The sequence below is a fragment of the Lampris incognitus genome, chromosome 9 (genome assembly GCF_029633865.1).
Source record: "Lampris incognitus isolate fLamInc1 chromosome 9, fLamInc1.hap2, whole genome shotgun sequence".
NCBI lineage: Eukaryota > Metazoa > Chordata > Actinopteri > Lampriformes > Lampridae > Lampris > Lampris incognitus.
The window spans coordinates 60,654,636-60,681,247 of record NC_079219.1 but is presented as its reverse complement, the minus strand read 5'-3'; the positions used below and the strand labels follow the sequence as shown (position 1 = coordinate 60,681,247).

The 26,612-nt window shown below is 47.4% G+C and overlaps 1 protein-coding gene across 1 annotated transcript in view; it reads right to left on the bottom strand.

Moving 5' to 3' along the window:
• The window catches only part of mef2d (myocyte enhancer factor 2d), a 122,814-nt gene that overhangs the window by 69,634 nt on the left and 26,568 nt on the right, over nt 1-26,612 (bottom strand). The window contains exons 3-5 of the mRNA XM_056285906.1: nt 8,056-8,193; nt 1,607-1,838; nt 467-523 (exon numbers count right to left, since the gene is read on the bottom strand). Of these exons, the coding sequence (XP_056141881.1) occupies nt 467-523; nt 1,607-1,838; nt 8,056-8,193 (427 nt within the window). The remainder of the gene's footprint in view (nt 1-466; nt 524-1,606; nt 1,839-8,055; nt 8,194-26,612) is intronic.

The following is a 26,612-nucleotide window of genomic DNA, read 5'->3' as shown; positions in this document are numbered from 1 at the left end:
AAACAACAGAAAAGACTAAGGAGACACACAACTATGCCTGCCCCCACTAACTCAAACTTCATGTGCCCAACGTGCAATAAACCCGTGGATCAAGAATTGGACTCTACAGTCATCAAAGAACACACCGTTAACGAAGAGGGATGTCATCATCAGACTCGATGGACTACCAGCAAGCAAGCGTGTGTATGACTATACTTGTGTCGGCGCCTGTCTCTGTGTTTGCATGTGACTGCCAGTTGCCACACACAGGGAATTCTGTGCTGCACCATAACAAAATGTCCCCTCCGTCTGTGAGCCAAGATCTGAATCTGTTCCTTAACAAGTCCAATAGAAAAACCCCATGGTGACCAAAAAACTGACAGGAGAAGGCATCTTTGGCCCAGCTGTACTGAGTAGCATGATGCTGCATGAAACGTATTTGTCCTCCAAAGTCAGTTACATCAAGGTGGAAACAGAGTTCACTCACCGACTGGACTCGGACACGCTCCGTTGGAGTTCCCCAGATCGCCTCCGAGAAGAGCTCCTGCAGGAGGAGAGAGACGGTGTGGTGAAAAACACATAAGTACACATAAGGATAAATATCACACAGCAGGGTTTTGTTTCATACTTTTTTCAAAATAAAAATGTAATTTTGAAACAATTTTCTTCACCAATTTCAGATATGAAAAATTGTTGCCTGATGTCCTTTGTCTTTATGTATGCTCAATAATCCAGGTAAGAAAATCAAAGAAGGTTGAATCAGTTCATCTGGATACATCTGATGTCTTTTGCTCTACTTGTAAACATCACTGTCCATTTTTATTCAAATGAAGAAAATACTCTTCATGTTTGAGAACAAATTTTTTTTTTCCTCTTCATTTTTAAACCAAGAAGGTCCATACCTGGTCCTATGCCTTGTGTATGGCACCAACACTGTCAAGGTGAGAGGTTCAATTCCTACCTTGTAAAACCCTCTGGCTCCAGGGAACTGCTCATTATGAAAGAAGCAGTAATGTGGTTGTCATGCATTACATCACCTAATTCTGACTTACAATGAGATTATACTTGCCAGAACAAAGCTTGATAAGTACCCTTGTCTGAGACGTGAAAATGGGGCACAAATCCTTCCTGCCGTAGGAGGAGGACCGGTTTACCACACAGAAAGCAGCAGAAACATACAGGGGTATACCAGTCAACTGCAGGTTAAACTCTTCCATGATGAAATCCTGTTCTTAAGTGTGCTATGTGTAGAGCAAATGCTCATTTATCCAAACACAAGACATCCAGACCAGCCATAGGCCAAACCGCTGCTATGAGATGGCAGCACTTCAAACCTATTTGCTGTTTAAAGGCAAAGGACAGTACCAATAACTACTGACTATGCTCTCTGTTGGTTTTACTGCAGCAGAAATTGGGACTTATTTCTCAGTTCAGTTTTTCTGTCAGTCATTTGCTGTTTTAAGGCCACACACACGCATACGCACACACTCACAAATGTACATACACACCGACACAAACACATGAAGACACAGACAGACGTATACGCACACAAAAATTAGTCTTAATCATATGAACACAGCGTTGCTGGCCCTCCCACCCCCAGAGCTCACCTACCCCCAGAGCTCACCTGCACTGGCTGGTCTCTGTGGTAACCCTGGTGACACGGTGTTTCTCTGCAGAGCTGGTTGCTGTGGCGACAGCAGGCGGGGGTCTGTGAGGGTGGAGGTGACGAATGAGGTGGTGGTGACCAGGGCCCCACCTGGGTTGTTGCTGAACTGAAGGGCTGCCGTTGCCGCTGCATTCTGGTTGGACACTGGAACTGTGACGGGCATGGAGAAGGTAGGCTGTGGGACGGCAGACTGGTGGAGACACACAGGAAGAAAGTGGGACTTAGAGATGGCAATGCCCCCTTAAATCATCATGTCTGAACAGTGAGTTGTGGGTGTCAACACATAGAAGGTGTTCAGTCATGCAGTCATCCATCAGAGTTCCTTCCAAATTTTGAGTTGGATCAATTCTGAATTGATTCGATATCATCATATTCAAAAAAAGTGGTGGCGGCAAAATGACAGACAACACAGTATTAAAACAACTGACAGTGCAGAACTTTAGTCCTTCACTGACAAAATGGGAAAACATGAACTTCAAGTACCACTTTTTTTTTCTAAATGGATGCACACGGTTTTGGAAATGAACTCTTCAAATACACTTGTTTAATATGTGCATGCTCACACAACCACTCACACACACACACATACACACACACACACACAAAAAGGTTCTCTTGCTCATGTAGAATTAGCATGCAAGGTGGCTTGGTGTTGCAGCCAGGAAGCTGTGTTGGCGTTCACATCCCATGCCAGGCTGAGTCTCCATCACAGCAGCAGCTCTACAGGCCCGGTTACTGATGATCTCCCACACCGTGCACTACTCATGACAGCAGCACCCCAACACCTCAACCAATGGTGTCCGTCAAACAGAGAAGTTGGGAAAAACAGAAAACAATACAAAGTCTTGACTGCTTGTAAGCATATCATCTATCTGTATCACTACTTCCTACATTTAACATATATATTACCCATCCATCCTTCCATCCAGCCATTATCCAAACCACTTAATCCTGCTTTCAGGGTCGCAGGGATGCTGGAGCCTATCCCAGCAGTCATTAGGTGGCAGGCAGGGAGACACCCTGGACAGGCCGCCAGGCCATCACACACACACACACACACACACACACACACACACACACACACACACACACACACACCCCTAGGGACAATTTAGTACAGCTGATTCACCTGACCTACATGTCTTTGGACTGTGGGAGGAAACCGGAGCACCCGGAGGAAACCCACACAGACACGGGGAGAACATGCAAACTCCACACAGAGGACGACCCGGGATCACCCCATGGTTGGACTACCCTGGGGCTCAAACCCAGGACCTTCTTGCTGTGAGGCGACCGTGCTAACCGCTGCACCACCGTGCTGCTCATGAATCTAGCCATTACAAATGAAGTTCAGGAACTGTGGCATCAAAAACTAATTTAGACATTACAAGATGTTTATTCTGACGCACAGCCATTGAGAAGTGCAGCTTTTACCTCTAACAACCAAGCCCAGAAAGGACCTTTACTGGCATTGTTTTTTCAAAGTGGGCAACTCAGTAACTGACTAACCGGATATCTCTGGGTACTGGAGGATCAAGAACAAGGACCCCAGGGTTGTCCCACAATCTGCCCGCCTGTGACCCATTTCAACCAGTTCCGACTCAGTTCAGTCAGAAAGAGGGACTTTTATTAATAGAATATGGGCCAGTACAACCCTGCATCGCCCTGTACTCGGCTGCCTGGGACCCAGTTTATCACAAAGGAAGAGAAGGGCACCCATCTGTCCTTGATCGGAGCTTCTGTGGTGCTCCATAACTTTTGTTTGGGGCAGATGTGGATGGTGATGATGGTGTACGGGGTGGGGCAGGAGGGAGGGACTAGATGAAGAAAAGAGATGGGCCATAAAAGAGAAGGTAGAAACAAGGTTTATTGTAAATTGCTCATTGCTTGTTTTTCTCAGCTATTCTACACTTTTTAGGGGGTTTCAAAAGAGAGAGTGGAGGTCAAACTGGAGGGGAAGACGTGTCAGTGCCACTACTTCCTTACAACTTTTAGAGAAGTAAAACCCACACTTTTCCTGAGGTTTTGTGTGTCTGTGAGTGTGGGAGAGAAATGGAGATTCCTGAGAGAAAGACAGGAGAGGAATGGAGAGCGAGAGAGAGACAGACAGAGAGAGACAGAGACACAGAGAGAGAGAGAGACAGAGAGAGACAGAGGTGTAGATAGCAGGTTATAGCACCGCACACTAGTCACACAGACTGTTAGGGATAGAGGATGGATGGATGGATGGATGGATGGATGGATGGATGGATGGATGGATGGATGGATGGATGGATGGATGGATGGATGGATGGATGGGATTATGGTGTGGTGGTAGTAAGTGTAAGGTGAAGGGCTGTGTCAGCATGGGGCATACAATGGTGGGGGCCAGTGAGGTTCTCCATAGGCGACTACATTTATATTGGGGGCTTGAAGATCACTGTCTGAAGCAACTTAATAACACCTGAATGACAAAGGGTTGAATGTCTGTTCACAAGGACACCTTAAGAAGGATGTTCACCAGACTGGGCCTGTCAAGTTTTCGCCATCTCTTAAAAAAGGCAGAAGGTCGGCCTGGTGTCCGGTTGTTCATGTAAGAAAAACGAAACTAAAAACCCAATGAGAACACTATTCTTAGGCTTCTTAGGCTTTGAGTCTTACCAAAACTATGAATCTATCTTATGCTATGTGCTCTAAACTAAAACCCTGATTTAAGCTTTAAACTGTCAAGCCATGTCAGTAGGACGTATAAGGATGTATTCATCCATCCATGCATTATCTGAACCGCTTATCCTGCTCTCAGGGTTGCAGGGATGCTGGAGCCTATCCCAGCAGTCATTGTGTGGCAGGTGGGGAGCCACCCTGGACAGGCCGCCAGGCCATCACAGGGCCGACACACACACACACACACACACACACACACACACACACACACACACCTAGGGACAGTCTAGTACGGCCGATTCACCTGACCTACATGTCTTTGTACTGTAGGAGGAAACCGGAGCCCCCGGAGGAAACCCACGCAGACATGGGGAGAACATGTAAACTCCACACAGAGGATGACCCCCAAGGTTGGACTACCTGGCTTGAACCCAGGACCTTCTTGCTGTGAGGTGACTGTGCTAAACACTGCACCACCATGCTGCCCAGGATGTATTCAGTTTTTTGAAATTCATTAAAGTTTTTCATATGTTTAAATTTCATTCTCCATTTAGTTTGCTAGAGAAATGGATGGCTGGATGTTAGGTATTGCGCTGGGATTGTAGCGTCACAGGCTAGTTATAATTGACTGTTCGGCAGTTTCTAGTTTTCGCCTATGAAATCACCTCACTAACACTAGCTAACGGTAGGCTAACAAATTTTCTCCTGGAGACGCATTTGTTCTCACTTCACTCTTTCCTACGCGCCTCAAAGCCATATGAATAAATGACATTTTACCGCCACCGACTCAAACTGCATTTTAAGCCAACGCTGCTGGTGCAGACAGGAGGCTGGCTCATCACTCTGCTGAAGTACTGCAGAGAATGGACACTTTAAAGAGAACCTGGTTCAAGTAAATAATGACCCAGGAGTGATTTCTGAGGTAAAGCTGGGGCTCGTCTGAGGCGGATGGAGGCCTCCTCTCTGGGAGCAGAACAAAAGAGAAGAGAGAGAAAAGCTAACCTATTTTCTCACAGCAAATCCAAAGCTCTCTTTCTCTCTCTCTCTGTCTCTTTCTCTCTCTCTCTGTCTCTGTCTCTCTCTCTGTCTCTGTCTCTCTGTCTCTGTCTCTGTCTCTCTCTCTGTCTCTCTCTCTCTGTCTCTGTCTCTGTCTCTCTCTCTGTCTCTCTCTCTGTCTCTCTCTCTGTCTCTGTCTCTCTCTCTGTCTTGCTCTCTTCACGGGAGTGTTCCTACATGCAGGAGTCATATCAATCTGAATTCAACACATGGCCTACTTTTTACTTCTTCCCCTTTTTTGTCTTTGAAAGTTTTTTCTTCTTTTATCAACTTTAGGAACGTGTCATCCTGCTTGCTCACAGCTGTGGATCTGAACACACATGAAACAACTAAACGCGTTTGAAGCCCCATATTTGCTGGTTTTATTCGGTCAAGTTGGTGGCTGAAGATATTGAAGGGATGAAGTCTCTGTGTCTCTTAAACTAGATGTCAGACTGCTGACCTGAGATCACATCCTGCTGAACCTTCCTCTTCAACTATTCTGTCTCCCTCCCATCTCCAAACTCTTTGAAAGACAAAACAGCGAGACAGCGTGGTTGTGAAAACCAACCCCGGTAAAGATCTGACTCAACTTCAACTCATTGCTCTTGTGGAACACCAAGCAAACAGCCCTGGTGAAACTCCTCACTGTCAGGTGAAAAGAAGCAGCTGGTGACTCCACATGTATGGGAGGAGGCATGTGGTAGTCTGCAGCCCTCCCAGGATCAGCAGAGGGGGTGGAGCAGCGACCGGGATGGCTTGGAAGAGTGGGGTAATTGGCCAAGTACAATTGGAGAGAAAAATGGAGAAAACTCCAAAATAAAAAAAATAAAAAAATAAAAGATTAAAGAACAAGACAACTATCCACAGCTTTTCTAAGAAACTAAATGATCTGTCCATTATGTAACATCCTCAAAGACAGTATCAATTAAATAATAAACAAACAGGAACCACAATGTGGAACTTCATACAATCTCAGATTTTAACACAGGTCATTTCTACTCAACTGTCGCCATCTCAGCTGGCCTGAGATTCAAACCTGTGACCTTTAAGTTATGTCTCTGACCTCAGTGTTGGGTCAGCTTCACCAAGCCTCCCTCCTTTCTCTCTCTCTCTCCCCCTCTCTCTCTTTACCTTGGGGGATATTTTAGTACAAGTGGGATTAAGCTTGTATATCCCGGCCCCTGGCTGTAAGGTTGGGATTACGATGCTGTGGGGGGTGGGAGGGGGCTGTATGCTTCAGCGTTGTGATCCCTGTAAAAGGTGTGCCGGGATAGAGTGGCTGCTGGTTTGCAGACTGAGACTGAAAGTGACGGGTTTGGGGATGCTATCCGCTAGCAATGCTAGGCTACCTTCCAATCAACCAGTGCCAGAACTAGTGGCAGATCTCCAGGGGTGGTAGATTGAATTCTATTCTTCTTCTGCCACTGCTTTTTTTTTTTTCCTCAGAAAAGCTTTTAAGAGCTATTTCAGCTCAAAATGGTTTGGCTGATAAGACGCAGGTTGAAAGTGGGATGAGCAATATCCGCTCAGCTGATTCAACTGTGTCTTTCCTCTTACATGGCAACTCTGATGAGGGCGAGTGGTTAAGGTCTTCCTGCTGATGCTGTTTTTAAATAAGAAAATCCTATTTTGGTCCTTATGAAATGTTTATGTATGGTGTGTGGTTTCACGTGGTGGAGCAACATGTGTGTGATTTGGGAGAACAACCATATTGTGGATCTCGTGCATGTAGCGACTCAGCTGCTGTGCGTCCTGGCCCAGGTGAGCTCTCAGAGGAGCAGAGACAGGAACTGGGGCTGTAAGCTGAGTGCTGCTCATTAAAGCGACGTTAATGGCCTTATCAAGTATGGAGGAAAAAATAAATCAAAGACATACTGTCTCAGGAGATGAGGGGTAAAAGGCATTTGGTGGCCTGGCACTAAGACACAGACCTGGATAATATCGGCAGAATTTTCCCCTTGAGAAGTGTGCACAGTGTTCAAGCTACAATGGGCTCCATACTGAAAGAGGCTGTTGTGTGTTGGTTTCTTCGGTGTTACTAAACACTGGATGGGTAAATCCAGTGATGCTATCAGATTTGTCTCATTGTGTGGTAATAACTTTCACTAAGCTGGTTTCTTCCATTTTTTATTTAATAGTGTATGACATGTAGCTCTTGTTTGTAAAATACCTCAGTTAACTCGCATTTTGTTAACCATCGTTTGAGAGCCATTAACTTTTGAAGATTTTTGTTTTTTTTTACTGTGATCCTATGGATTTCATTAGTGTTGATGGTACTTTGTACCTGTTGCATCACCATTTTACCCATAATCACAAAATATCCTATAGAATATCCTACCAACACTATTTCACTCCAATGAATCTTCTACAAAACTACAAGCACCAAACTAAAGAGAAGCAGCTTCCTCACTTGCCCGGGGCACACACAGGATGGGAGGGTGGGGTGGGGTTGAGCCATGGGGGGGGAGTGAGGAGGTGAGGGGTAAAGCGGGTGGGGGGGGGTGAGGGATGTAGTGTGTGTGTGTTTGGGGGGGGGGGGGTTGCGTGAAGGTGAGCGCTTTTTGTGAGTAGTCAGGCCACCATCAGCAGCCATTAGCACGGCCCCGTCCTTCAATCCCAGCTCAGGTTGCCTGGCTGATCAACAGCAACATGTAGAGGAGGGAAGGAGGGCGGGAGGGCAGGAGGGCAGGATGGCAGGAGGGGGGTGGCGTTTGGGCAGTACTCACTGACAGCCTATAGTTCTGCATCATTTTATCAAACTCCTCGTCAATTTTTTTGTATTTCTCCTCAGTGCGGGGGGTGAGGGAGAAGGGCTCCTCCGGGTCTGGGCTCTCAGAGTCCCGGTGTTCTTTCTTGTTCAGAGCCTTTGTTCCCCAACCAAAAGGGAGAGAGGGAGGAAGGGGGTGGACAGGCAGAGGACACAGAGAGGACGAGAGAGATATACAGAGGGAAAGAGAGATATAAAGGAAGACAGAAAGAGAGAGAGAGAGAAAGAGACAGAGAGGGGGGAGAGAAAGGGTAGGTTAGATAAGGTGATGAAAGTTTGATAGTACTCACGCCATAGCGTTTGAAGAGGATGTCCAGGTCCTCCGTCTTGCGGTACTTGTCCTCGTTAAGTGGGCTTTGGTCGATGGAGTCGTCCCCATCAGGCTCAGGGCTGTTGCAGCCATTAAAACCTTTCTTTCGCAACGTCTGAAGCGGGTTAGGACAGGGTGGAGGAGGACAAGGAGGAGGTATGTTTAACAGTTCATTACTCAAGCACATCTTCCTTTGGATAAAACACGGATTTTACATTTGGCATGTCTATTCTCTGAAAATGATGAGGCAAAATACAGACAGCATCATTTGCTTTGTGAATGATGAGACACCAACATTATCCTTTGAGAACCTTTTCAGGCACTCATTCAAGCAAACGTTAGGAAGGCACCAAACACTCATTTCCAACCCCTACAATTTATGGCAACTCCATGCTCAGGACATTTATTATGCTAGCAGGGAAATGGCAAAGACTCCCCCAGCAGGCGTTCTCAGGAAGACAGAGAACAAAAGGGTTAAATTCACTGTCTCCAATTCCATCTAGACAGTTTTGTAAGAAAAAAAAATCCATCCGTCCATCCATCCATTATCCAAACCGCTTATCCTGCTCTCAGGGTCGCGGGGATGCTGGAGCCTATCCCAGCAGTCACTGGGCGGCAGGCGGGGAGACACCCTGGACAGGCCGCCAGGCCGTCACAGGGGAAAAAAATAAAGCAAGAAAAATAAAGAAAAAGAATTTAGAAAAGAACAATTGCCTTATTTACCAAAACACAGGATCTGGTTCATCTACCTATTCTATCGCTCTAGAGAGGGGCTACACTGGATGGCAGGCTGAGGCAGCACATCTCTACACGTACCACCCAACCGACACGGTGTGAGGATTCATGTGAGCAAGGCAGAGGAACAGAGACAGAGAAAGAGACAATGATCACAGCTTGGCCGTAGAGACTGGCCGACACAGGCAGACCTGCTGCCCAGAGAAGACAGGCTATGTCAGCTCTGTCCAGAGACAGATGGAGACAGAGCAACACTTCCTGCTACAATGTAGCACATACGAAGACTTAAGAACCAAATTCTTCACAAAAATTAAATGTAAATTCCAAGATTTGGACACACTCTCTGACCAGACCAACATGACTTGGACACACTCTCTGACCAGACCAACATGACTTGGACACACTCTCTGACCAGACCAACATGACTTGGACACACTCTCTGACCAGACCAACATGACTTGGACACACTCTCTGACCAGACCAACATGACTTGGACACACTCTCTGACCAGACCAACATCACTTGGACACACTCTCTGACCAGACCAAAATGACTTGGACACACTCTCTGACCAGACCAACATGACTTGGACACACTCTCTGACCAGACCAAAATGACTTGGACACACTCTCTGACCAGACCAACATGACTTGGACATACTCTCTGACCAGACCAACATGACTTGGACACACTCTCTGACCAGACCAACATGACTTGGACACACTCTCTGACCAGACCAACATGACTTGGACACACTCTCTGACCAGACCGACATGATTTGGACACACTCTCTGACCAGATCAAAATGACTTGGACACACTCTCTGACCAGACCAACATGACTTGGACACACTCTCGGACCAGACCAAAATGACTTGGACACACTCTCTGACCAGACCAACATGACTTGGACACACTCTCTGACCAGACCAACATGACTTGGACACACTCTCTGACCAGACCAACATCACTTGGACACACTCTCTGACCAGACCAAAATGACTTGGACACACTCTCTGACCAGACCAACATGACTTGGACACACTCTCTGACCAGACCAAAATGACTTGGACACACTCTCTGACCAGACCAACATGACTTGGACATACTCTCTGACCAGACCAACATGACTTGGACACACTCTCTGACCAGACCAACATGACTTGGACACACTCTCTGACCAGACCAACATGACTTGGACACACTCTCTGACCAGACCGACATGATTTGGACACACTCTCTGACCAGATCAAAATGACTTGGACACACTCTCTGACCAGACCAACATGACTTGGACACACTCTCGGACCAGACCAAAATGACTTGGACACACTCTCTGACCAGACCAACATGACTTGGACACACTCTCTGACCAGACCAACATGACTTGGACACACTCTCTGACCAGACCAACATGACTTGGACACACTCTCTGACCAGACCAACATGACTTGGACACACTCTCTGACCAGACCAACATGACTTGGACACACTCTCTGACCAGACCAACATGACTTGGACACACTCTCTGACCAGACCAACATGACTTGGACACACTCTCTGACCAGACCAAAATGACTTGGACACACTCTCTGACCAGACCAACATGACTTGGACACACTCTCTGACCAGACCAAAATGACTTGGACACACTCTCTGACCAGACCAACATGACTTGGACATACTCTCTGACCAGACCAACATGACTTGGACACACTCTCTGACCAGACCAACATGACTTGGACACACTCTCTGACCAGACCAACATGACTTGGACACACTCTCTGACCAGACCAACATGACTTGGACACACTCTCTGACCAGACCAACATGACTTGGCCACACTCTCTGACCAGACCAACATGACTTGGACACACTCTCTGACCAGACCAACATGACTTGGACACACTCTCTGACCAGACCAAAATGACTTGGACACACTCTCTGACCAGACCAACATGACTTGGACACACTCTCTGACCAGACCAACATGACTTGGACACACTCTCTGACCAGACCAACATGACTTGGACACACTCTCTGACCAGACCAACATGACTTGGACACACTCTCTGACCAGATCAAAATGACTTGGACACACTCTCTGACCAGACCAACATGACTTGGACAGACTCTCGGACCAGACCAAAATGACTTGGACACACTCTCTGACCAGACCAACATGACTTGGACACACTCTCTGACCAGACCAACATCACTTGGACACACTCTCTGACCAGACCAACATGACTTGGACACACTCTCTGACCAGACCGACATGATTTGGACACACTCTCTGACCAGATCAAAATGACTTGGACACACTCTCTGACCAGACCAACATGACTTGGACACACTCTCGGACCAGACCAAAATGACTTGGACACACTCTCTGACCAGACCAACATGACTTGGACACACTCTCTGACCAGACCAACATGACTTGGACACACTCTCTGACCAGATCAAAATGACTTGGACACACTCTCTGACCAGACCAACATGACTTGGACACACTCTCTGACCAGACCAAAATGACTTGGACACACTCTCTGACCAGACCAACATGACTTGGACACACTCTCTGACCAGACCAAAATGCAACATGTACTTGGGGAAAACAGTGTCAGCTCATAGATGCAGCAGCGAGACATGTCAGGTCATGTGACAGCCTGAGAGACAAGCAGCACAACACATGACAGCTGTAGTCTCCTCACCACCCATGCTCCACCTACTGATCTGCTTCTGTTTCTCTATTGTTATGGCTGTGTTATTGTTTCTTTATTGATCGTTACAATGTTGTGTTGATGTTCATTATTAGTGTTATTTTGTACCGTTCAAACTGTATTTTTGATGCTTTGGCAACATTGTTGTAAAACTTTCATGCCAATAAAGCCCTTTGAATTGAACTGAATTAACGGAGACAGACAGAGAGAGAGAGAGGTTAAAAATAAACAAAATAACAATAATAATAAAGAGAATATAAACAAAAAACGAAACCCTCCGATTCAAACAAACCACAAAAGATGTAGACTTTCTTATCCTCCAAGAGACCTGGTCTGGATCTAATTCCAACGTCCACTGCCCCCCTAATTACAAAGAAACCTTTGTGCCCTCAATTAAAAACCCAACAACTAAAAGAGGGAGAGATTCAGGTACAAATCAGAACTGTCAAAAGATATAACAATAATAAAATCTGAGCCCTCACACATTTGGATCAAAACACAAAAAGACTACACACACACACACACACACACACACAGAGAGAGAGAGAGATGTGTTTTTGTGTGCAGTATGTGTTCCTCCCAGTGACTCCCCAGCTAAGACGAGGACACCTCCCCACCTCTCCACACCCAGCTCTGCAGCGTTCAGGCCCAGAGAAATGTGCCGATCTGTGGAGACCTCAATGGCGCACTGCACGTACTGGCTCACCTCCAGACTCCAACTCAGAGCATGGTAATAAACACATACTGGGACAAAACTTTCCTCAAAACACCACTAACCTTCCTCGCCATGACTCGGACCCCCCGGTAAACAAGACTGGAAGAGACCTGCTCCAGCTCGGTCAAAGCCTCGGTCTGTACGGGCCGTTTCCACGGCAACGTTTTCAACATAAAACGGTAAAGTATTGATGCGTTTCGGCCGTTCGTTCACACGACAGCGGCGTTTTGGGGGCCTGAACAACACGCAAACTTTTCAAACCGGGTTCCAGAGCGACACCTCTTGGAAACGCAACTGCGGCGTCGCCGTGTCAACCAGCAAAGCCGGTTCCTGCGAAATCGGTGACGTCACTGCTCCATTTCGCACATGCGTATTAAGTTTTCACTCAAATAGCCATGCGCGAGTAAGAACAATGGCGGCTTGCCGAGCCGTGTTTGTGCTGTTGTGTCTGCCGAGTTTATTAACGCTCCTCCCGCAAAGTGTACACTTGCTGCTCCATTACGCCTATTTACATGCGCCACATTCTCGATCCACCTATACGTCGACGGAGGGCGACGAAGGACACAATTAACTGGTTTCGAGCGCACACTCGCCGTCATCTGTTTACTCACCGCGCTGCGCAGGCGCAAGGTGTTATCGGGGTCCGCCGGAAAGGCTCTCTACTACAAAGTTCCACCGCCCACTACTGGCCTGGCATGCACACTACAGCGTGTTCAGTCGTTTTGTGCGGCTCGTATTCAAAACGATGTCGTCTGAACACGAAACTTTTTTAAAACGCAAAGGAAAAACTTTTCCGTTTTTAGCAAGACCGTTTTCGTGTAAACGTGGCTCTAGAAGTGACCCTTTGGGAAGACCCACCTTCTGCTCACCTCTTGGCACTAGTACAGTAGATTACACGATAACACAGACACATGGTAACACAGTACAGACTGAGACTCATAGCCTGGCCATAGAAACACAGATACATGGTAACACAGTACAGACTGACACTCATAGCCTGACCATAGAAACACAGACACATGGTAACACAGTACAGACTGAGGCTCATAGCCTGGCCATAGAAACACAGACACATGGTAACACAGTACAGACTGAGACTCATAGCCTGGCCATAGAAACACAGACACATGGTAACACAGTACAGACTGAGACTCATAGCCTGGCCATAGAAACACAGACACATGGTAACACAGTACAGACTGACACTCATAGCCTGACCATAGAAACACAGACACATGGTAACACAGTACAGACTGAGGCTCATAGCCTGGCCATAGAAACACAGACACATGGTAACACAGTACAGACTGAGACTCATAGCCTGGCCATAGAAACACAGACACATGGTAACACAGTACAGACTGAGACTCATAGCCTGGCCATAGAGACACAGACACATGGTAACACAGTACAGACTGAGACTCATAGCCTGGCCATAGAGACACAGACACATGGTAACACAGTACAGACTGAGACTCATAGCCTGGCCATAGAGACACAGACACATGGTAACACAGTACAGACTGAGACTCATAGCCTGGCCATAGAAACACAGACACATGGTAACACAGTACAGACTGAGGCTCATAGCCTGGCCATAGAAACACAGACACATGGTAACACAGTACAGACTGAGACTCATAGCCTGGCCATAGAAACACAGACACATGTTAACACAGTACAGACTGAGACTCATAGCCTGGCCATAGAAACACAGACACATGGTAACACAGTACAGACTGAGACTCATAGCCTGGCCATAGAGACACAGACACTACAGACTGAGGCTCATAGCCTGGCCATAGAAACACAGACACATGGTAACACAGTACAGACTGAGGCTCATAGCCTGGCCATAGAAACACAGACACATGGTAACACAGTACAGACTGAGACTCATAGCCTGGCCATAGAAACAAAGACACATGGTAACACAGTACAGACTGAGGCTCATAGCCTGGCCATAGAAACACAGACACATGGTAACACAGTACAGACTGAGGCTCATAGCCTGACCATAGAAACACAGACACATGGTAACACAGTACAGACTGAGACTCATAGCCTGGCCATAGAAACACAGACACATGGTAACACAGTACAGACTGACACTCATAGCCTGACCATAGAAACACAGACACATGGTAACACAGTACAGACTGAGGCTCATAGCCTGGCCATAGAAACACAGACACATGGTAACACAGTACAGACTGAGACTCATAGCCTGGCCATAGAAACACAGACACATGGTAACACAGTACAGACTGAGACTCATAGCCTGGCCATAGAGACACAGACACATGGTAACACAGTACAGACTGAGACTCATAGCCTGGCCATAGAGACACAGACACATGGTAACACAGTACAGACTGAGACTCATAGCCTGGCCATAGAGACACAGACACATGGTAACACAGTACAGACTGAGACTCATAGCCTGGCCATAGAAACACAGACACATGGTAACACAGTACAGACTGAGGCTCATAGCCTGGCCATAGAAACACAGACACATGGTAACACAGTACAGACTGAGACTCATAGCCTGGCCATAGAAACACAGACACATGTTAACACAGTACAGACTGAGACTCATAGCCTGGCCATAGAAACACAGACACATGGTAACACAGTACAGACTGAGACTCATAGCCTGGCCATAGAGACACAGACACTACAGACTGAGGCTCATAGCCTGGCCATAGAAACACAGACACATGGTAACACAGTACAGACTGAGGCTCATAGCCTGGCCATAGAAACACAGACACATGGTAACACAGTACAGACTGAGACTCATAGCCTGGCCATAGAAACAAAGACACATGGTAACACAGTACAGACTGAGGCTCATAGCCTGGCCATAGAAACACAGACACATGGTAACACAGTACAGACTGAGGCTCATAGCCTGACCATAGAAACACAGACACATGGTAACACAGTACAGACTGAGACTCATAGCCTGACCATAGAAACACAGACACATGGTAACACAGTACAGACTGAGGCTCATAGCCTGACCATAGAAACACAGACACATGGTAACACAGTACAGACTGAGACTCATAGCCTGGCCATAGAGACACAGACACATGGTAACACAGTACAGACTGAGACTCATAGCCTGACCATAGAAACACAGACACATGGTAACACAGTACAGACTGAGACTCATAGCCTGGCCATAGAAACACAGACACATGGTAACACAGTACAGACTGAGGCTCATAGCCTGACCATAGAAACACAGACACATGGTAACACAGTACAGACTGAGACTCATAGCCTGGCCATAGAAACAAAGACACATGGTAACACAGTACAGACTGAGACTCATAGCCTGGCCATAGAGACACAGACACATGGTAACACAGTACAGACTGAGACTCATAGCCTGGCCATAGAAACACAGACACATGGTAACACAGTACAGACTGAGACTCATAGCCTGGCCATAGAAACACAGACACATGGTAACACAGTACAGACTGAGGCTCATAGCCTGACCATAGAAACACAGACACATGGTAACACAGTACAGACTGAGACTCATAGCCTGGCCATAGAAACACAGACACATGGTAACACAGTACAGACTGAGACTCATAGCCTGGCCATAGAAACACAGACACATGGTAACACAGTACAGACTGAGGCTCATAGCCTGGCCATAGAAACACAGACACATGGTAACACAGTACAGACTGAGACTCATAGCCTGGCCATAGAAACACAGACACATGGTAACACAGTACAGACTGAGACTCATAGCCTGACCATAGAAACACAGACACATGGTAACACAGTACAGACTGAGACTCATAGCCTGGCCATAGAAACACAGACACATGGTAACACAGTACAGACTGAGACTCATAGCCTGGCCATAGAAACACAGACACATGGTAACACAGTACAGACTGAGGCTCATAGCCTGGCCATAGAAACACAGACACATGGTAACAAAGTACAGACGGAGACTCATAGCCTGGCCATAGAAACACAGACACATGGTAACACAGTACAGACTGAGACTCATAGCCTGGCCATAGAAACAAAGACACATGGTAACACAGTACAGACTGAGACTCATAGCCTGGCCATAGAAACACAGACACATGGTAACACAGTACAGACTGAGACTCATAGCCTGGCCATAGAAACACAGACACATGGTAACACAGTACAGACTGAGACTCATAGCCTGGCCATAGAAACACAGACACATGGTAACACAGTACAGACTGAGACTCATAGCCTGGCCATAGAGACACAGACACATGGTAACACAGTACAGACTGAGACTCATAGCCTGGCCATAGAAACACAGACACATGGTAACACAGTACAGACTGAGACTCATAGCCTGGCCATAGAAACACAGACACATGGTAACACAGTACAGACTGAGACTCATAGCCTGGCCATAGAAACAGGGAGATAGAAGAAAACATGGCTGCCAGAAGAGGAGCGGTGGTGCCAGCAGGGTGGAGGAAGTGCTACAGAGACAGAGCAGCACTTCCTCACACAGTGTCCAACATTTCAATTTATCAGGGAACACATTTTCCCAAAATTCAGCAACAAACATCCACATTTTATTAAATCTGATAAGGAAAAGGGAAAAATGGTACTGGGGAAATGAAAGAAAGTTGTGTTCTGGCAGGACAGTTTATCTCTGCCTGCCACCACATGAGGGAACCAGAATGACCTGCTGGTCTACATCAGGCCCCAGTTTTAACTTACCTTCTTTTATTCATGTATTATGTGTACATATTATTGTATACATTATTGTCTTCTTCCTGTATGTCATATCTTTACCCTTTCATGTACAGCTGTCATAGTACTTGATAACACTTGTTATTTGTACAATGCTTTGGCAATACTGTATTTTGTTATAGTCATGCCAATAAAGCAAACTGAATTCGAATTGAATTTGAGAGAGACAGACAGAGAGACAGAGAGACAGACAGACAGAGAGACAGAGAGACAGACAGACAGACAGACAGACAGAGAGACAGACAGACAGACAGACAGACAGACAGACAGACAGACAGACAGACAGACAGACAGACAGACAGAGAGACAGACAGACAGACAGACAGACAGACAGACAGATAGACAGACAGACAGAGAGACAGACAGACAGACAGACAGATAGACAGACAGACAGAGAGACAGACAGAGACAGAGAGAGCGAGAGAAAGAGAGAAAGAGAAAGTTCTTATTTTGAGAGGATTCCAACAAACGAGATTGACCCTTAAGTAGCTTTCCCTGGTGGGCTCTGACCACACATCCTACCACATGGATCCTCTCTGCAAGCTGGATCTTAAACCGTGAGTTGGAGACATCTGTGGGCCCTTACACTTGGTGTTCAACGGTTTGACTGCAACAAAAACAAAAAAATAATACAAAAAACCCACTGCCCCCAGTTTAATCAGTAAGAGGAAATGGATGTGAGCATTTCATTTGCTATCTACAGGCAACTAACCACGATGAGGGTCATATTCAGTATGTAGCGCTGCAGAGGTTGCTGGGTCTCATTAACGAGGCACGGCGTGGTGTAGCTGATGGTGCTGTGGTGAGCGGGTGCAGCCTAATGGAAGGTCTGATTAAAACCCAGCAGCAAGTTCTGTGATTTAATCTCTGGAAAGCCAGAATGACTCAACAGCATGAAACTGCACCGCAAGCTGAGCACCAGCAGGGCGGTGTACCTGCTGGCTCCACACCGGCAGAAGCAGGACTGGATGAGCCGGCCCTTGCCCCTCAGGGGGGTGAAGGTAATATGGTGATGATGTAATTTCTAGATTTGAGTTTGTGTTTTAATATCACGGTTGCTCTCCTGACAGGACCCTCATTACACACGAAGCTGTTTTTTACCACAGCGTCAGAATGACACACTACCGACACAGACCAGAGGGACAGCAGGTTATTAAACACAGCTGTACCAACACGGAGACAGTCTTCAAACCCACCTGTGCCACTACACAAATATCCGTCCAGCACGCCGACACAGCCAGTCATGACGACTTGACCCTCGTGTTGCCCACCCGTTCTGTACACTGGCCTTGTCTTGAGAGTCATTTATTTATCTATTCTGCATTTTCCCCCCTTTTCTCCCCAATTGTACTTGGCCCCACTCTTCCGAGCCGTCCCGGTCTCTGCTCCACCCCCTCTGCTGATCCGGGGAGGGCTGCAGACTACCACATGTCTCCTCCCATTCATGTGGAGTCACCAGCCACTTCTTTTCACCTGACAGTGAGGAGTTTCACCAGGGGGACGTAGCACGTGGGAGGATCATGCTACCCCCCCCCCAGTCCCCCCCCCCGAACAGGCGCCCCAACTGACCAGAGGAGGTGCCAGGGCAGCGACCAGGACACATACCCACATCCGGCTTCCCACCACAGACACGGCCAGTTATGTCTGTAGGGACGCCCGACCAAGCCGGAGGTAAACGGGGATTCAAACCGGTGATCCCTGTGTTGACAGGCAGCAGAATAGACCTCTACACTACCCGGACACCCCGTCTTCAGGGTCATTTATGACCCACCTTCATTAAACCTCTAAATTAAAGCAACTTAATTAAATTTTAAACCCCAAATCTATTCTGCAGGAAGAAACAAGCTATCATTCATCACAGACTGTGTGACTGTCTGGGTTTCCCTTTTCTCAGAGCAGAAAGACTGCATTTCATCAGCGGACACCCTCATTTTTATAGGGTCACATGACCCACACGTCCCACACGTCTTAGGGTCACACATCACCCTAAGACAATCTTAGTACCCTAGTGGTGTACAGATTTCACGGAAACATGAAGAAAACAATGGTTCACCTATTCTAATGTTGGGGTCCCTCTAGGAACAGTTTCTAATGTTGGGGTCCCTCTAGGAACAGTTTCTAATGTTAGGGTCCCTCTAGGAACAGTTTCTAATGTTGGGGCCCTCTAGGAACAGTTTCTAATGTTGGGGCCCTCTAGGAACAGTTTCTAATGTTGGGGCCCTCTAGGAACAGTTTCTAATGTTGGGGCCCTCTAGGAACAGTTTCTAATGTTAGGGGTCCCTCTAGAAACAGTTTCTAATGTTGGGGTCCCTCTAGGAACAGTTTCTAATGTTGGGGTCCCTCTAGGAACAGTTTCTAATGTTGGGATCTCTCTAGGAACAGTTTCTAATGTTAGGGTCCCTCTAGGAACAGTTTCTAATGTTGGGGCCCTCTGGGAACCGTTGCTAATGTTGGGGTCCCTCTAGGAACAGTTTCTAATGTTAGGGTCCCTCTAGGAACAGTTTCTAATGTTGGGGTCCCTCTAGGAACAGTTTCTAATGTTGGGATCTCTCTAGGAACAGTTTCTAATGTTGGGTCTCTCTAGGAACAGTTTCTAATGTTGGGGTCCCTCTAGGAACAGTTTCTAATGTTGGGGTCCCTCTAGGAACAGTTTCTAATGTTGGGGTCCCTCTAGGAACAGTTTCTAATGTTAGGGTCCCTCTAGGAACAGTTTCTAATGTTGGGGTCCCTCTAGGAACAGTTTCTAATGTTGGTATCTCTCTAGGAACAGTTTCTAATGTTGGGTCTCTCTAGGAACAGTTTCTAATGTTGGGGTCCCTCTAGGAACAGTTTCTAATGTTGGGGTCCCTCTAGGAACAGTTTCTAATGTTGGGGTCCCTCTAGGAACAGTTTTTAATGTTGGGGTCCCTCTAGGAACAGTCATCACATTTCAGGTTAAAAAAGATCATTTACCCCATCCAAAAACCTGGGGGGACTTTTTCCTGCCCTTTCTGATTGAAATGTGGATGGGATACATCACCCAAGTGCCCCCCCACCCCCCCCCCCCACCCCCACACACACAGAGTCTCTCTCTCTTCTCACATAACAACTGTGTGGCGTTATAAAGGGCTGCTGTGTTGGACCATGAAGCCTGAGCTGGGTTTGCTGCAGAGCAGGGTAAGTTGTTGTTGAATGATCGTTTTTTGGGATTGTTAAAAGATGCATGTTGAGTGTTTGTGATTTGACAAGTATTGTTTATATGTTTAGAAAGTTTTCGAATCTGTTTTTTGTTAAATTTTTCTGTTAAATAAAGACTCGTTTTAAAATTCAATTGAAATTCTCTCCCTCTCTCTGTGTCCGTTGGTTAAGTTAGATCAGCTTGTCTCTCAGTCAGGTCCATCTGTTCACCTGTCCCTCCTCCCTCCCCTCCCTCCCTCCCCTGCTGCTGGCATCCTCCCTCTTGCTCTCTCTCTCTCTCTCTCTCTCTCTCTCTCAGTGTCTCTCTCGGTGTCTCTCTCTCTCTCTATTGTGTTGCTAGGGGAAGTCTCCCCTGCAGAGCGCCATGCAAGCGTGTGACTGGCTGGGTTGGCCTGAACGTCCCTCCCCCTCTCCCTCTCTGACTCACTCCCTCTCCCTCTCTACTTCCTCTCTCAACTGCTCACTCTCTCTCTCTAGATAGAGCTCCCCGCTCTCTCTCTCCCCCACCATCTCTTCTTCTCTTCTGTCAACCTGCCACCATCTCTGCAGCTTGTTGTCTTTCTCACAAAGCGCTGTCACACACACACACGCTGCCCCCCTCTCTCGCTGTCTCCCCCACCCCCCTCTGTCTGTCTGTCCCTATCTCTCTCTGTCTCCCTCCCTCCCTCCCTCTCTCTGTCTGTCCCTCTCACTCGCTCGCTCTCTGTCTCCCTCCCTCTCTCCCTCATGTCATCACCTGGTCTCCCTCCTCCTGCTTCCTGTCTTACCCTCTTTCCTGTCTTCCACTCACACTCATCAGTACGATCAAGTGTGTGTGTGTGTGTGTGTGTGTGTGTGTGTGTGTGTGTGAACTCTTATGTTGGTGCATGAGTGTGTGCTTGTGTGTGTGTATGTAGTGCACAGTAACTCTGTGTCTGTGTGTGAGTCTGACTGTAATCTTTAAAGGCACTATACAAAACTTTGTTGTTGTGTGAACATTACTGTGCTTGTGTGTGTACTTGCTGTTCGGGACTGTGTGCAGTCTACGTGTCTCTGTGTGTGTATGTGTTCCAGGCTGCTCACTGGGCCTTATGGGGCAGAATGTAGTGTCACATCCCATTTGTGGCTTGTCCCATTCGGAACCAAAGAACCCCCCTCCGGAGGGTCCTGCGGGGGCCCTCAGCCAACCACAGTCTCCGCTGTGTCACGGCCGCTCTGCCACACAGCGAGCAGCAGCAGCAGGATGGGAACAACATGGGCGCTGGGCCCAGGGCAGTACCTCATCCTCTGTATAATGGATTGGCTGCCTCTCTCACGCCGTTACCCGGTAACTGCGTGTGACAGCCGAGGCCACGGCTCATCCTGAACACAGTCTGTTTCCAGATCAGATGTGGTCCACACTGGCTATGCCTTCACTGCGAGGGCCTCGGTACTGTCCAGTCAGAGGAAGACAGGCTCAATATTTCCTCATCCAATTTACACTTCATTAAAATCACTTTATAGAATTTGTGCAGGTAGTCTTCTGACTATTTTTGGCAACTGTCTTTTCGCAAAATGCCTTATAAATTACACACATTAATTAAGTTGATAATAACATTGTTAAGGTGTGGCAGTCTTGTGCAATTCTGGGAATGTGTGGCCAACATCAGCCTCTCCCCCTCCCTATCCGCTCTCATTCATTATATATCGACATGTCAATCACTGACAAGTGCCTGAATAAACCCTGCCAGCCACAGGAGGCAGCAAGCAGGAGGTGTGTTGAGGTGTGTTGAGTGGTGAGGTGTGTTGAGTTGGGTTGAGGTGTGTTGAGGTGGGTTGAGGTGTGTTAAGGTATGCTGATGTGTGTTGAGGTGGCTTAAGGTGTATTGAGGCGGGTTGAGGTATGTTGAGGCGGGGTTGAGTGTTGAGGTGTGTTGAGGTGTGTTGAGGTATGGTGAGGTGGGTTGAGTTATATTGAGGTGTGTTGAGGTGGGTTGAGGTGTGTTAAGGTATGCCGATGTGTGTTGAGGTGGCTTAAGGTGTATTGAGGCAGGTTGAGGTATGTTGGGGGGGTATGTTGAGGTATGTTGAGGCGGGTTGAGTGTTGAGGTGTGTTGAGGTATGTTGAGGTGTTTTGAGGCATGTTGAGGTAGGCTGAGGTGTCTTAAGGGATGTTGAGGATGGTTAAGGTGTGTTGAGGTGGGTTAAGGTGTATTGCAATGTGTTGAGGTAGGTTGAGGTGGGTTAAGGTGTGTTGAGGTAGGTTGAGGGATGTTGAGGTGTGTAGGAGCTTTGGTTCAGAGGCAGGAAGAATCAAGAGCGGCTCATCTGACCAACACACACCTGTACTGAATCAACCACTACCTGAATGTGAACACCTGTGTTCTCTCAGACAGGGAGGCAGGCGGGCCGTGAGGCATGAAGCAAGGCATTCACAAGAACAAAAAATATATACACACTTACACACTGACTATTTGGCCTTCTTTATGCTGTTCTATGTAAGAAATATATTACATACAACTCCTCTCTCACATCGTGTCTCACAACTTCCCATCTGAGCTTAGCAATACCAAATGTTTGTGATTTTTAACGTCTAGAAAAGGATTTTGGGGGTACTTTGGTACTATAAGCTTTGGTACTGTAACTGTCCCAGTTACGGCTCTGGTGCAAGACATAGTCTGTCAGTTCTTATTACTCTGATAAAACATTTATTCTAAAAGAGCATTCGCTCCTGTGACTCTGCTGATCTGGGTCCCCTTCAGCTTCCGTACAGACTCAGCAAACTGAAAGAAAATATACCCGAACTGAACCGGCAGCAAACTCCTCCCAAAGAAAACACATAAAGTCTTTATTCACAGGTGGAGGCTGAGTAGTGGGTATCCAGCACAGTTCAGCCAGGTGTGGATACTCAAGGACAGGGAGACATGGCTCAGGAGGTAGAGCAGCTCATCTAGTAATCAGGAGGTTCCTGGTTCAATCCCTGGCTCCTCCAGAGAGCATGTCCAAGTGTCCTTGACCAAGACACTGAACCTCTAACTGCTCCTGATGAGCAGGTTGGTGCCTTGCATGGCAGCCTCCTCCATCTGTGTGTGTGTGTGTGTGAGAGAATGGGTGAATGTGAGGCATACACTGTAAAGCACTTTGAGTGGTCGGTAGACTAGAACAGTGCTATATAAATGCAGTCCATTTACCATTTAGATGTTAATCATTCTTTTAAAGGTTGCCATCAATTTCATCCTGTGCTACTGATTATTTTGTCAAGGTTTTCTAAAATGAAAATGACTCGCAACTAACAGTTAGTAGCTAGGAGCTAGGAGTTAGTAGCTAGTAGCTAGGAGTTAGTAGTTAGGAGGTAGCAGCTAGGAGTTAGCAGCTAGAAGTTAGTGACTAGGAGTTAGTAGCTAGGAGGGTAGCAGCTAGGAGTTAGCAGCTAGGAGTTAGTAACTAGGAGGTAGCAGCTAGGAGTTAGCAGCTAGGAGGTAGCAGCTATGAGTTAGCAGCTAGGAGTTAGTAACTAGGAGGTAGCAGCTAGGAGTTAGCAGCTAGGAGTTAGTGACTAGGAGGTAGCAGCTAGGAGTTAGCAGCTAGGAGTTAGTGACTAGGAGGTAGCAGCTAGGAGTTAGCAGCTAGGAGTTAGTAGCTAGGAGGTAGCAGCTAGGAGTTAGCAGCTAGGAGTTAGCAGCTAGGAGGTAGCAGCTATGAGTTAGCAGCTAGGAGTTAGTAACTAGGAGGTAGCAGCTAGGAGTTAGCAGCTAGGAGTTAGTGACTAGGAGGTAGCAGCTAGGAGGTAGCAGCTAGGAGTTAGCAGCTAGGAGTTAGTGACTAGGAGGTAGCAGCTAGGAGTTAGCAGCTAGGAGTTAGCAGCTAGGAGGTAGTAGCTACGACGTAGCAGCTAGGAGTTAGCTGGATACGTGCTGACCAACAGAGAGGAGGACATGAAGGTCTTAGACGAGCAGGGGTGGAGGGCGGTCTGTGAGGTTTGGTGGACATTGTAAAGGTTGACCTAACAGAGCAAAGGTTCCATACACATACGCGTGTGTGTGTGTGTGTGTGTGTGTGTGTGAGAGAGATCTGGACTAACCAGCAGATTCACTACCAACGAGTCCCTTTGGTTGTTTGGGTAGTCACAACTGTGGTGGGCTAAAGTTTTAGTTTGAAGGGCTGGTGTCTACCAGGGTGTCTAGTTAGAATCAGTTCCTGAGATGGAAGGTGGGTCTGGGGAACAGTCTTTGTCAAACGGCAACATATGCAAGGCTCCATTTACCAAGACCTGAGACCAGAGAGCTGGACAGGTCAGTGCCCCTTAAGCTCAAGCAGCAAACCTCACCAGTGACAAGTCTCTATGCATGTATGACCACTGAAACTCTAGTTAGTGGTCACACCATATCTGCACATGAAACCGACCGCTGGTTAGGGTGGTTACGCCACTGTATTGTTTACCAGGATGGGGACACCTGCAGTCAGTTGACACTGAAGAGGTCACTGAGATGATGATGAAACGTTTCTCTCATAAACCTTGTGTCCAGATGAACTGACTCAACTTCCTGTGATCACCAGAGATCTTCCTTCCTTGATCCACGAAGGAAAAATAGCAACCCTCCAACAAACACACCCTAGCCCCACTAACACCACCCATCTCCGCTTATCATCTCTCTCTTCCATTGCAATTCACCCCGACACTTTAGGCTCTCTCTCTCTCTCTCTCTCTCTCTCTCTCTCTCTCTCTCTCTCCTCTCTCTCTCTCTCTCTCTCTTCTCTCTCTCTCTCTCTCTCTCTCTCTCTCTCTCTCTCTCTCTCTCTCTCTCTCTCTCTCTCTCTCTCTCTCTCTCTCTCTCTCTCTCTCTCTCTCTCCTCTCTCTCTCTCTCTCTCTCTCTCTCTCTCTCTCTCTCTTCCTTTCCTCACCCTGATTGGGATCTGCAGTCAAGCAGATTAATACATTCTGGCAGGAGAGGCAAACTGCCCACACACACACACACACACACACACACACACACAGTAGAAACGGGCAAAACGTGTGCATCACTGCGAGTCTGTGTGTGGGGGGGGGGGGCGGGGGGGCATACATGCACACATTAATGTGCATATGTACTGCCTCTCAGCTCTGCACCAGGGTGGAAGAATGTCTATATGTCTTTATGTTCCTCATAGAGGAACATAAAATTTGCACATGTACACACACACACACACACACACACACACACACACACACACACACACACACACACACTCTCTCTCTCTCTCTCTCTCTCTCTCTCTCTCTCTCTCTCTCTCTCTCTCTCTCTCTCTCTCCCTGCAATGTAGCATGTAATCCATCTGAACACACCAGGTCATGACTGTGTAGGTGTCCTGTGCGTACAGGGGTTGCCTGCACAACTTATAGTGTGGGTGAATGTGTGTATCTGCGTATGTAAATGTGCTTGTGTGCCTTATGTGTGTGCATGTGTGTGTGTGTGTCTGCCCCTGCGTGACTGTATCCACACTTCATAATTTATACTCCAAAGCACTTGCTTGGTGAGAGGCACGGAAGCAGGGCGGCAAATGGGCACATTCTGTGACTATCCAACTATTATCTCTCCCTCTCTCTTTCCTCACTCTCTCTCTTTCTCTCCCCCCCACTCTAAAACCACAGTTCATGTTAGCTCTGCTGTGCTGGCCTACCCGGATTGCTACACAGGAGCATTAAAGCAGCAGGGGTGCAGGAGTGATGGCAGTGTTGAAGGAGTGGTGGTAGTGGTGCATGAGTGAAAGTAGTGGGGCAGGAGTGACGGTAGTGGTGCAGAAGTGGTGTTAGTAGTGCAGGAGTGGTGGTAGTGGTGCAGGAGTGATGGTAGTGGTGCAGGAGCGGTGGTAGTGGTGCATGAGTGATGGTAGTGGTGCAGAAGTGGTGGTAGTAGTGCAGAAGTGGTGGTAGTGGTGCAGGAGTGATGGTAGTGGTGCATGAGCAGTGGTAGTGGTGCATGAGTGATGGTAGTGGTGCATGAGCAGTGGTAGTGGTGCATGAGTGATGGTAGTGGTGCATGAGCAGTGGTAGTGGTGCATGAGTGATGGTAGTGGTGCAGAAGTGGTGGTAGTAGTGCAGAAGTGGTGGTAGTGGTGGAGGAGCGGTGCTA